This window comes from Meleagris gallopavo, chromosome 5 (genome assembly GCF_905368555.1).
Source record: "Meleagris gallopavo chromosome 5, MGAL_WU_HG_1.1, whole genome shotgun sequence".
Classification (NCBI taxonomy): Eukaryota; Metazoa; Chordata; class Aves; order Galliformes; family Phasianidae; genus Meleagris; species Meleagris gallopavo.
The window spans coordinates 35,959,186-35,972,722 of NC_139408.1; the positions used below are offsets into that span (position 1 = coordinate 35,959,186).

Genomic DNA, 13,537 nt, shown 5'->3' on the forward strand with positions numbered 1-13,537 from the left:
CTCAAACCTCAGAACCGGCCCGTGTCACACACTCTTCATCTGAAACCCCAGTGCTTGCAGGCCGGGCCCGCCTGCAGGAAACGGAAAGCGCTCCCGGCTACTGCAGCATCCTTCAGGACGGAACGGCAGAGAGCCGTCGTACCGCTCACACAACCTCTCAACTCCCAGCGTGCCCCGCGCTCCGTCTTGCTGTACCTGCAGGCTGGGCCAATGGGAGGGCTCGGCCAATGAGAAGGCTTGGCCAATGACAGAGTTCGACCAATGGGAGGGCACGGCGGGCGCTGGGCGGGGTTGGTTGCACCGCGGGGCGGGGCAGCGCGGCGCGGCTGGCAGTGGTGGCGGCGGGAAGGGCCGTTCTAGGGCTGCCCCGGGGCTCTGCGGCGGGCAGGATGCCGGTCCACTCCCGGGAGAAGAAGGAGAACAACCACGATGAGATGGAGGTGGACTACGGGGAGAACGAGGGTAGCACCTCGGAGGAGGAGGAGACCGAGAGCTCATCCGTGTCCGAGGAGGGGGACAGCTCAGGTACCGGAGTCGCCGTCTCCGCCGTCCTCTCTGCCCCTTCCGGGGGGAACCGGCCCCCTGCTCCGGCCGCGGCACTGCCGCTACCCGCCCCCGCCGCGACCCCGCCCCGCGGCCCTCCCGTTGCTGCGGCCCAGCCGGGGGCGGGGACGTGGCGGGGGCACGACGACACCAGTTCGGTTCCCGCCGCAGGTCCTGGTGCCGTGCGGGCCGGGCCACGTGGTGCCGCGTTGTCTGTGTGGGGCCTCGATGGGGCTTCGGTCCGCGGCCGGAGCCAACGTCCGCCTGTTTCTTCGCAGGCGAAACCGAGCATTTCTGTTGGGTGTTTTGGGGCCTGTTTGGGTGGGAGGGGACCTGTCAGTGCCATTGACCTCTTCTGCGCAGCGTTAAACCCTGCTCTGCTAAAGGCCCCTTCTTTTTATGCCTAACTTGCTCAGGACCGCGGGCTGGGGTTGATTTAGCATGTGAAAGGTGAATCTAACACCTGTTCACCTGCCACCCTGCCAGAAGAAAAGTTTCCTGTCCGAGATTACTTCATCATTTTAAGGGCTAAATTAGAAACTTGTCTCTTATTGGCATCCATGCTGATCCTCTGGAGAGTGCTCTGCAGTCTGGCATCATTGGGTCTCCGTAGGTCCTGGCCCACATGGGACCTTTGTCACTGGATGCACTGGCTTTTCAGTATCTAAAGGGGAGCTATAGGAAAGAAGGCATAGGACTCTGTTAAACAGGACAAGGGGGCATGTTTTCAAGCTAAGGAGAGGGGATTTGGTTTGGATAGGAGGGGAAAAAAAAAAAAAGCAGTAAGGCTAATGAGACACTGGAATGGGTTGCCTAGAAATGTGGTCTGCCCATCTCTGGAGACAGTCAAAGGCAGGCTGGACCAGGCTCTGAGCACCTTGATCTAGCTGTAGGTGTCCCTGTTCATTGCAGAGGAGTTGGACTAAATGGACTGTTGAAGGTGCCTTCCAACTCAAACAACTCTGTGATTCTTTCAAAAGCTGGAGCTGTGCTCAGTGCTGGCTGTGGTCCTGAGGCAAGCTTCTGGTAGCTGGAATGTGCTCCTTGCATTTACAGTGCACTGTCCTGGTCCAGGCCCATGCTTGTAGCAGCACAGTGACTTGTGGTATGAGCGCAGGGCTCGTGTGGTTCTAAGCGTCCTACCTCTTCCATCTTTGAAATTGCATTTTTACATGCATTGACCTACAGTTGGTTTATCTGAATGTGTTAAAACCCTCAATATACTATTAATTCATTGTTATCTTATATTAGAAATCTGGGAGATCTTGACTATTAACATTCTCTGGCTTTTATATTCACACTGACTTCATTCCAGGGAAAGCTCTGATCTGGTGGTTCCATGGAGCCTCCTCTTGTCTGGGCTGTTTTTGGGTAGAAAACTGTGGAAGCCCACAGGTATGATACAGGGTCATCTAAGTTGGCTCTGCAGTAACAGTGTAGAGTGAAGGCTCTACCAGCGCTAGAAAAGCTTTGCTGCTGCCGTGCTGAGAGAGTATAGACATGCCCTTGGGCAAATATCGTTGATTGAACCCCACTTTACAGCTGTCACCATCCTTCCTCTCATCCTTACTCACCCTTCTTGGTGCAGCGTACTTTCCTGTCCTTGTTTCTTGCTCTGTCTTCAGTGATATTGGGCCTTTGTATGCTAAGTGTCAGAAAAATAGTCCATTAAAAATTGAAATAGCGAAAATGGCTGAGTGAAGAATTTTATTTGTGAATGAGAGGTACTGGGGGCTATGTAAACTAATGCTTAGGTAGACTGCAGCTCCATAGCAACAGAAGTCATAAATAGCAATTTTGTTAGAATATGTAAAGATCTCCAATTTACATCTGTTAACTCAGCACACATTTTTGTGAATTTAAGACTGATGACTTGCACAGGTTTAGACAGGAGGTTTCTTGAAGCAGAGATCCTGAAGTTCTTGGCAGTTTCCTGATCTGAGGGAACATCTTGCTTCTCTCATCTAATGCAGTATTACTCAGGAGATATTTTCAGTCCATAAACCATGGAGCACATCCAGGTATGGGCTTGCAAGAACTAGCAAAATTATTACAAACATTGTTTCTATTTGTGTCTAAAGTAGCAACTGATTTGATGAAGAGATTCCTAGTTCAGAATAGATAGTACTGAGGCCCCTATTTCTCCAAAGCAATTATGGTTTTCTTTTAGATAATATAGCCTGAACTGAACATGTATGGTTGGAAGCTGCCTGAAGAACAAATCATTGTTTCAAACTCTTATGCTCTCTGTGGATATTTGACTACATTTGATAAGTGCTTGGTGAAGCTTTGAATTTAACTTGATAGTTAAACTTGGTTTCTGTTCAATGAAACTGCTGCAAACTGAACCAGTGTGTACAAAGCTATTCTGTGGTGAAACATGTATGCGCACCGAACTTTATAAATAGTTGGGCTATTACATGTGAACAGTTCATTGATCCAGGTACAGATCTACTGCTGAGAAAGGCTGATTAGTCTTGCCTTACCCCCCATTCTCTTGAAGTTGTTCAGTTGGGAAAAAAAAAAAAAAAGAGCCAGAAAGATGTGTTTCACTTGCCTTGAGTAGGCTTGATGAAGCTTAATGTGGGCAGCATCAGTGTGTACTGGTGGTTATTATGTTGGAAGAAAAGTAAATTTGAGAGAGGATATCAGGACAAGTAGCTGCAGGTATCACATTTTAAGTGTAAAAAGCATGTCTAATTATGTCCCTGTTTGCACAGCAGCCTGCTCTGTTTCTTTTTGATGTGACTTAGGAAGGAATGTTTCTATTCTTTTATTATCAGAATTGAATGTGGACTTGAATGTTTGAGAAAATAAATAAATGGAGATGGCTCTTCCCTCCTGAACATGACCATTTTTCAAAAAAAACTGTACAGATACCATTTGTTAAATCTTTCAGAGGGAAAACATAGAGTAGAGGAGGAATGCGCAAGCTTATTCAGTGACAAGGAGGTGAGACATGGGGTTGCAAAGGACTCCTTGATGAGGTCCAGGAGCAGTACTGCAACAGTAACCCTTATTTACTTAGCCCAGTGGCTCTTCCTGCTTGTCTTGAAATAGGTTATGCAGTTTATGTAGGTTACTGTTATATAAGCTGCCTCTTCTCTATTTTTCTAGCCAAACAGTATGTCTTAATTTATTTATTTTTTTTTAATTCTCATTTTTTCCTATGTGGGAAAGGGAGCTTGATATCACGGAATCACAGAATGGCCAGGGTTGGAAGGGACCTCAATTCAAATCATGAATTTCCAACCCCCCTGCCACATGCAGGGCCACCAACCTCCCCATTTAATACTAGACCAGGCTGCCCAGGGCCTCATCCAATCTGGCCTTGAACACCTCCAGGGATGGACGGGGCATCCACAACCTCTCTGGGCAGCCTGTTCCAGCACCTCACCATTCTCATAGTAAAGAACTTAAGAACTTAATATGACAGATATAAATGTAGCTTTCTCTCCTCCAACTCCCTGGCTCTGGTGAAGGGAAGACTGTCTGTTAGTACCAGCCGCAGGCTTTGAAGCTTCTTCTCTTTCAAAATTTGCCTGTATTCTTGTTTATAATTTTTGGTAATTGACTTTTTAAAGCAAACTTTGAATTTTGCAAGTCCATTTTGTTGTTTTTATTATTATTATTATTTTTTATTATTTTTAAATGAGGGCAAGTAATGCTGTTGCCTTTCCATAGTCTTTAGCGGGGATGCAGGAGGAGCAATGTTTTAAGTGAAAGTAGTGTGTGTTTCTTTAAAACCATACAAGAAACCCTGTTGCATTCCACGGAGAAATGCTTTTATGGCAGCACTTTAAAAGTGATGACTATGGGAAATTACATGCTTGTCTCAGTGTCTTGACAAATATGAATTTACTCCATGGAGGCGTGTTGCTTCTACAGACACAAGACGATCAGCACTGCAGGAAATAAGTATTAATTAAAATTACTAGGGGAAAAAAAAAAAAAGAGAGAACCCCTTCAAGTTCTTTCTCATAAATTTGTTATTTGTTTTACTTGCATTTAACTTCTTTTTTTTTTTTTTTTTTTTTTTTTTTTTTTTTTTTTTAAATCTCTCCCAGTGGATGCCTGAGAAAATAGAAGGTGCAGTCAGAAGCAGTATTAACTTGCCCTTGAGAGCTGGCACCGTTTTTATTCTGTTCCTTTTGTTGATATGTATTTAGTAAAGTGTTGTGTTGTTTTTTAATATTGGCAAAGGCCCAGAGTAGCATATCACGGATGAATAAAAAAGCCACAAGTTATGCTCACCATCCAAGATGAGAATTTGGGCATTTTATAGAGCATTTTTTATAGGCCACAGCTTATTAATAAGAGCTATGTTAGGTACTCTTGTGTTTTCAGTACTTTTTTTTTGATCTTTAAACTGAGCTGCCCTGGTTGCTGAGTTGGATTATTTGAATGTAGTAGGGAAAGAATGACTGTAATTCTGAAAGTGATTTAAAATGCCCCAAATGCTCTGTGTAGTATGAAACCTAATGTGAAGTGTTGAGACAGTACGGGGCCGTTAGCAAGTATTTTAATATATAATGAGCTGTTCCCATTTCTAGCAATATAAATTTTCAACAGATAAGCTGTGAGATATAATCTGAAAACTTTTACTTTTTCATTACTGAATATTCACTAAACTGTTCTTTAAAGATAGGAAGAAGTTCTGTAATTGAGGAATTCAAGATATTTCAGGAGTCTTAAGACTTGAAAATGGTTAATGGGCAAAATAAAGATGAAACAACAGAAGATTATTATTCAGTGTTGTAGGTAGAATGTAGACTTCTAGACAGGAAATCAAACATTTTTTTGAGTGTACAGGTAGCTGAGGGGAGATTTGAACAAGCTCTGTTTTATTTCAGTAAGTACAAGAGTGTCCGCTGTGCCCTCATGCCAATGTGTTTTCTTGTTTTCTTGCAACAGAGGATAAAAACATAAGATGCAATTCCCTTTCCCTTCAGTGTTGAGGAGTTGCACTGATCTTCAGAAAAGGCTGCTGTTCTAATGTGTTTTTTTATTAGTTTGTTTGTTTGTTTTACATTTGTTGTCCTAAAAAAATCCACAAGCAATAAAATCCATGTTGATATAAGGGAAAAATTCTGAATTAATTGCTTGCTGAAACACACATAGAACCAAAACAATTCCTGGACAAATCTGAAATGTGTGCTTGAGCTGAAGAAGAAAGTAGGAAATGATCTGGATCCCAGTGTTTTCTTGGTCTCATCTTGTTTCACAGGGCAGATCTTTCAAACTTTAGAGAATCTTTATTTTTACAGCACATAAAAGCTTCAGGTAACTCACAAAGTAATGTAACTGCCATATTCCTTAAATCTGACTGAGGTGAAAGTTGCCCAGTCATTTGGGCTCAGGTAGTATGTTGAACTGCCAACTAAAGCTTTGCTCTTTAATCTGATTTTCAATCTTATTCTGGGTTTCAAGATCTGCCTTATTTTTGAGAACGGGAATTTGAAATCATGCCTTTTAAGGCATGCCTTTAGAGCGTATTTCTCTCCTCTTGCACTCTTCCCTGTGTGCTAAGCATTTATTAGAAGTTCCAGCTTTAAATTTTCTCTCTCTTCAGGCTAGGTCATCTCCTAAAGCTTTGTCAAAGTTTTCTGCTTGTACTGACTGTAGTATAAGGAACTGCAGTCTTTCATTTGGACATACTTCTCTGCTGCCTGTTGGTTTTCATACACAGGCTGAAGGGGCCAGTGTGGTTTTCAAACTTAAAAGCTGTGTTTATTTCAATGGAAAGGTATGATCTTAGTAAAAAGAAATGTAGAACAGACTTCAGACATCAAGGGATCTTAGTGGCAGATCTGAGTTAATAGGTTCCTCTGAGTCAGGGAGGTGATATGCGGGTTCCTCTCATCTTTGCAAATCACTTACTCTTCTGCAAAACAAGAATGAAGGCTTGAATGCTGCCTTTTTTGGAGCTGGCATATGAGACCACACAAAGCAATGAAAAGTTGACCGAGGAAGAGGCAAAGGCATTCAGAGTTGTTTTTGGACTAGAAGAGCTGATGCAGAGCATCTGTGCTTGGTTTGGGGCCCTTCTTGGCCTCTCTGTCAGCTGTTTTCTGGAGTGACTGCGGTGCTGGGCACGGCCTCCTCTTAGTCAAGCTCTCCTCTTGTGCCCTGGCTCCTGGCTGCATGGCTCTCTGCCCTTCTAACACTGGTTAATGGTTAGTCACTTGTGCCTTAACCAGAGAGCTGTTTCTTTGAGATGCAGCTGAGGTAAAGCAGCTTCAGGACATCTCTACCCCTTATATACCTTAGCAGAGCTTGTTCTCCCTCTCTTCTATTTAAAACACAGTGGGCAGGACTGGTGAAGCTTTGGGTCTAGAAATTCAGTTCGTTATCATGGAGAACTGTGGTTAATGAAGTACTGGGTTCAGAAATACCCTGGAAACTGGCGTGTCTTTGATAGGAATAGAGTTTAGAAGTTTCCATTTTATCCTTGCTTGCCAAGTACAGCAGAAGATTGCATGTCACTAAAATTCAGCAGTTTTCCATTCTGTGGTTGCTGCTTGTTACATCCATCTTCTATCCTCTTGAGATGTGCTTTGCTAAATCTAAAAGGGCAGAGACAGAGATGGGGTTTCTGTGTGAAGGAAAATAGAAGCAAGAAATGCTGTCTTGGGGAAACTCTTCCCAACTTTTAGTTTATCTAATCCACCGTAAAAGCAGGGAAAAAGATAGAAAATTCTTTCTTCAACAAAAGAAAACTAAACTGAAACTTTTAGTTCACCTTGTCAAGGTGTTTACCTGAAGGTCAATGGGAGCTACCACTTCACAGTGTTAATGATTTTTCTATTTTGTAGTTTAAGAAATGGGAATGGAGGTAACAACTGACGTTTAGACGTCCCTTTGGCAAGAGCCAAAAATTCTTGCCCAAAAAGTGAGTGTTTATTATACCTTACCATTATGTCTGTTACATAAACTAGAGAAAAAATCAGAAGTATGACTTAAAACAAAAGCTCTGAAAATAATTTAATAACTCTTGCTGCATAAAAGCATACGAAATGAAGTTTCTGTAAAAATCCTATATTTTTTAGGTTTTGCTGTTAAAAACTGTTTAGTTACAAAGTCTTTTTTAATGGTCATTGAGATGAGCTACAGATATTTCTACATGAATATTTTAGCTTCAAACAGCTCTTCCAATTAAAGAGGATGAAACCTTGTTTCAAAACCAAGTGTTACATTCTTCTTTTTAATGGATGTTAATGAAACAAACCTTGAATTACATATGACAGGCACAACATTTGAACTTGGTCTCCAGGGATTTCTTATACTGATGCAGGACACACTTGAATTTTCAGTTATGGCTAATAACTCTTCATGAGTAATGCTGCTTCTCATCTGATGTGCTATACAAGGATTAATTGTTCTGTTTCACACTTTCATCAGCATTTTACATCGTCATTTATGAGATTTAACCTCTTGAAATCTTACAATCATGTTGTTTTTTGGTGTGAGAAAGAAAAATAGCACTTCATGGGACTTCTTGAATTGAACTTAAGTTTCTTACTTAATGTGACAAGTGGTTTATTGTAACCTGCTGTAGCATAGTAATATGATGGTTGATGTGTTTATTGCTTAAATTCAGACTTTCTTCAAGTTTTAGAAGAAAACTATGCAGTCTACTTGGTTACATTGTTCAAAATATATTACCTTTTCTTATTCTTAGAAATGGATGATGAAGACTGTGAGAGGAGAAGAATGGAGTGTTTAGATGAAATGTCCAATCTTGAAAAGCAATTTACAGATCTCAAAGATCAGTAAGTATCTTAAGTGCCTCATTTGAGGGTCTGTTCTGTGAAAATATTGTGTGCAACTGGTGTTTCTTGTCTTTCAAATATCTGGATATTATTTTTGGAGAAGAATAATGGTTGAAAGTTCTGATGTGGTTTGCAGGCAGTTGCTCCAGAATACTTTCTCTTTGGTGTCTCTGAAAGGGAAGAATATATACCAAGGAGACACATGCACATGATGTATACAGTATGTGTATGCATATGCATGTATACGTACATAAATGTATTTATTTCTGTTTTGCTGTAAGAATAGTTCTGAAGTGTTGCGGTAAAGGGCAGGTGTGGTTCTGTTGCACCAAGGAATGATGGTCTTTGGAGAGGTATACCAGGATCCTTCTTCTCCTTGTGTATATGTACGACTTGTATAAACAGACTCAAGCATTGTGTTTGCTGAACTAGACATGAGGGTTTTTTGTAAGGCATCGTAGCAGTTTTTATTGCTGGCATCGATGAAAATTTCTTGTGATCACTGCAAACCAGATACCAATACTGCCAGTGAAACTAGCGTTAGGTCTGTTGGTAGTTTACCACAGTATCTGTATCGCTCAGTGAAGACCTAGTAAGCAGAAGAGAAGAAATGAAGAGCCATGTGTACTCAAAAGTGGATGTGATATTTTTGATAGTATTTGATATGTGGGTTTTCACCAGAGATAGAGTGAGGGCTGCTTCAGTAAGAGCCTGCCTGTCTTTTTCCTTCATTTGTGGTTCTGTAGGAGCAGGTATGTGGACAAGAAAATGAGTTTCTATCTAAAAATCTTTTTCTCCCTCCAGTAATGCAAGCATGGAAAATTTAAATGGTAACAAATCTTTAATTTACTTCTGTAGGTGCACCATGATATTAACAAAGAGTCAGATTAGCTCTTCTTAAAATTCCTTCTACTTTGTACTTACTTTAAATATATATATATTTTTAAATGTTTATTGTTTTCAGACTTTACAAAGAAAGATTAAGCCAAGTGGATGCAAAACTGCAAGAGGTCATAGCTGGAAAAGCACCTGAATATTTAGAACCATTGGCAGCATTACAAGAAAACATGCAAATCAGAACCAAGGTGGCAGGTAGGCATACAAAATGAATGTTTCTATTTCAACAATATGACGTTGCTATTCATTTAAACATCAATTTTATCAATTGCTATGATTTTTACTTTAAAATTGCTACAAGAGTATGTTTTAAAAGCACTGAAACACTGTGTCATGGTTTTAAACTTAAAATATTTTTCAAGTCAAATTGAATAGGTTGCTTCTCTCTTCTTTATTTGTCTGATAACATCATGCTAAAAATATGGCTTATTTTTCATTGAATAGCTGTCTTTGTGTAGTGAGCACAAAGTTTCTAAATTAGAAACAGTAAACTTTGATGCTTCATTGTTACTTTTGACTCCAGGCTGTGAAGAGAAATTGAAATCTTCTGGTCTGTGGCGCTTTTCTCTCTTTTGATAGTCTTCATAATGCTTTCCCTTAGCTGGTGACCTGGCATTTCTGGGTTTTAAGATCTTTATCCAAAATCTACTTGATTAATTCTGAGTAGTACTTTTGCCTATTGCAGAAGATGAAGATTCCAAGTTGAACTTCCCAGGAGGTGTGACATGAAACCACCCTTAGCTTTTTAGTTTTAAATGTGACTTTCCGTCAGTGCTTTGATGTAGATGGGTGTGAACAGGCAGAATATTAAGGATTCTCCTGGTTCAAGTCTTCAACAGCAATGAAAATCAATGTTCCAATGTAGTATTTTTCCTGAGCTCTTTCTACAACTTTTCTGAAGTCTAGAAATCAGATATTTTAATTTTTTTTTCTTTTTTCATTTTGTCTTCAACTCACTGAGATTCAGAAAGTCATTTCAGAGGATGCCAGAAATTGCAGAAAGAGGTTTTATTTGCTCTTACTGTTTCATAGCCTTGACAGAAGTGGGTAGTATGAGGGTTTGAGCTCCAGCAAGTAACTCATAAGGACTGCAAATAAGCAGTGACTATGAATTGATAGGTGCAAGAAATAGACTTAATACTCAGAAACACTCTTATTTCATTGAAGTCTATTTCATTGAGTGGAATAGTCTTGTTAAATGATGTGATTTATTAGTGTCGTGCTGCGTAAAGCAAACCTTGTTCCACACATTCATTTGTAAAAGCTCATTCTTTCATTCTGTTTTCCAGCTATTTGAAACTCTCAAAGTATTATTTAAAATAGTAATTAGAAAATAGAATAGGTGAATACTTATGTGTTTGAAATTTGAAGATATCCAGGGTAATTTGGTAGGCTGTATGAAATAGACCTATTTTGTTAGGTTAGCATGGTAACTAGTATAACTGTTGACAGATAGGGCAAAAAGTGATAGTATTTATTTTTCTTCAGATATTTAGATTTAATGAATTAAAGGGGATTAATTGCCTAACAAAATATATCTATTTTTTTCCCTTTTGTACATATTTTGGGACTTGAAGGCAATCTTAAAAGAGAATTTTGCAATCAGATATTAGCTAAAGAAAGTAACGTTGTCATTTGTTTGATGGCAGGTATCTATAGAGAGCTTTGTCTGGAATCTGTGAAGAACAAGTATGAATGTGAAATTCAAGCCTCTCGACAGCACTGTGAGGTTGTGCCAGCTATTCTGTATCAATCATTTTCCTTTACTGTGTGTCATGCTTTCCAAGTTCAGTGCATATTTTTATGTTTTAATTTTTTATGTTCTAATTTTTCTATTGCTGTTACTTGCTATTTTAACGTGATCCTTTTGTGATATCAAAATCCATGTAAAAGCTTGTTCAAAGCATATCAAAGTTAGGTTTCTAATAGGTTCGCTTTCATACAAGTGTAATTTTCTTATTTAGTAAAATGAGACTGGTAAAAATCATTTTGGTACAATGTTTACCAAGACCAGTAACTAAAATATCTACCATAATTTTAGCAAAAAGCACCTTACATTTTTGTGATTATAATAGTCTTATTCAGTTTTTAAGATATCTCGATCAGCTAGGGATAGAGTTGCTGTTCTTGTGACTGCTTTTGAAAAAATGTTTCTCTGCTTGAACATAACATTTCCATTGAAGCATGTAAATAGTGGTACTGTAGTCCAAATACTAAGTACCTGTGTGTCTGACCCTGGGGCGTAACTGCTTAGATCCTCATGCATGCATTGTAGTCCTCCTCAGCATCTTATTACAGTGGCTTAAATGTGTGTTCTTCAAGGTGGCTGACTGTATTCTTGAAATTCCTGGTTCTTATTCTGACAATAAATTAAGAGTGTACACACATACTATTTAAAATTCCATTTTCTGGTTGCCTTACAAAAGAAAAGGTACAATGTAAGACAGACCGTTCATTACTGGCTCTCTTCATTCCTGTGAATACAATCCTGAGGTTGGTCAGAATGCTTTAAGATTCGCAGGATTTCTTATCCACAATTGAATGATTTTCTTTGGCTGTGTATTATTCATCTTTAAGGTTGTCCTTGTTGCTTGTTTTGCTGCTATTCTTTTACAGTGGAACATTTGGGATTCAAACATGCACCATCCAAGAAGGGTCCCTGGAGAAAAGCTCTTTGAAATCAGTAATGCTGCTTGTAGAATCGTTGCTCTGAGTATAGCTATTCAGCAAGAATGCCTCTGTTGCCCGTAACATCTTCTCACACCTTATTTGTTATCAAGACTAGCAGCAAAACAGGTGTCTAAACACAAACAGTATTTCATTTTAAAAAGGAAGCTTTAAAATGGTATCAGAATAAATAGTACTCATTTGACACTTCAGGTATATATAAGAATGCTTTTGGATTTTCAGTTCAATTGAGGATTATTTTTTATTTAGTGGTAACGGGTTGAGAAATATGTAAAGGGGGGATCTGTGGAACACAAGTACTTTGTAACTTGAAGGGAATGTTAACCACACAGATATCTATTGGAGTAGGAGTATTCAGTTGTTTTTATTCCTGAGCTGATTTGTTTCACTGATTTTGCTTCAGCGTTCAATTTGAACATTGGTGTTGTAAGTTTCTGTTACTATGCTGTGCTGTGGGCAGAAGCAGTTGAGATACAGAGATCTGCTGAATTGGCTCTAGGTCTGCAACCTCTGGCAGAGATATGGTGGCAAATGAGTAGATGCAGTGACTTGTGGTACTTAAGCTGGTTGTTTGTTGTTGTTTTTTCATTCAGTGATTAAGTCCAAGTCTCTGTTTCCTCAAGTTGTTAGTGGTGTTGGTCAGTGAACATGAACTTAAGAATGTAAGTCAGTTGTGCTTCCTGTTTGTGTTTTAGGAAGTGTGCAAGTGAAACTCAGCTTAATTTCTTTCTTTAATTAAAGTTCTAGTTTTAGAGAGTTAAGTGTGTTTAGAAACTGCCTTTAAAAGGGCAACTATTCAATACAGATATTGTATAACTTCCTTATCACCTCAATATAGGGTGTTATAATTGAGAGTAGCTGTACAAAAAGTTCATTTTTCTCTTTCCAAAATACCTGTAGGTGGAAAAGAGGTTAGACTACAACATACTGTAGAAAGCTTGCATCAGGGTGTATTTCCATTGGTGCATTATTAGCACTTTTTATATAAGAGCATTGGAGGCATTTTGTTAATCTATGTGAATCAGAGATAATCTTTTAAATTGATGAACTAGCTAATCTTTCTAAAGCAGTTTTAAGAATGTTTCTCACAGCTTTAAGGTACACAGTTTTGCTTTCACAACTGTCTAGAGTATTCTGTGTGTGCTGTAGATTCTTTCTACTATGAGTAGATATATCAGTTCTGTGGGAAAAGGTAATTGCAAATAATATAGTAGTAGATGATAATTCTCTATAAATTAATACAATCTCATTAACATTGGAGACTTAATAAAGCACTTTCAATGGAAACATTAACTTTTAAGAAAGCTGGAGTAGAACTTTAATGTTTTGCGGTTACTCACTGTGAATAAATCTTTGCTATCCAAAAGGAAAATATTGAGCACTATTCTGGAGGTCTGGCTATGTGCTTTGTATACTTGGTTGTTCTTGGTACTGATACTTGATAACCATACATATGCTGATGCCAAGTGAATGTGCCATCTTTGAGGAGCTGGGATCTCCTGATAAGGAAATGAGTACAGGGCTATATTGTATGCTTTACAGCTCTGTAAAGCGTTCACCTCAAATCTGTTCTTTCCTTCTGCTGAGCCTTTAAATTACTGTAATACAGAACTTAGTCATGCTTCATTTCTTGTTAT

General features: G+C 39.4%; 1 protein-coding gene across 8 annotated transcripts in view; it reads left to right on the forward strand.

Moving 5' to 3' along the window:
- The first annotated feature begins 269 nt into the window (after positions 1-269).
- Positions 270-13,537, forward strand: part of BRMS1L (BRMS1 like transcriptional repressor) — an 84,122-nt gene continuing 70,854 nt past the window's right edge. For all 8 annotated transcript variants that reach the window (XR_014883629.1, XR_014883632.1, XR_014883631.1 and 5 more), the window contains exons 1-4: positions 270-525; positions 8,225-8,315; positions 9,280-9,407; positions 10,862-10,941. Coding sequence is in view for 1 of the 8 variants with exons in the window: in XM_085225219.1 (XP_085081345.1) it covers positions 390-525; positions 8,225-8,315; positions 9,280-9,407; positions 10,862-10,941 (435 nt within the window). In the remaining 7 variants the exon portion in view is untranslated. The remainder of the gene's footprint in view (positions 526-8,224; positions 8,316-9,279; positions 9,408-10,861; positions 10,942-13,537) is intronic.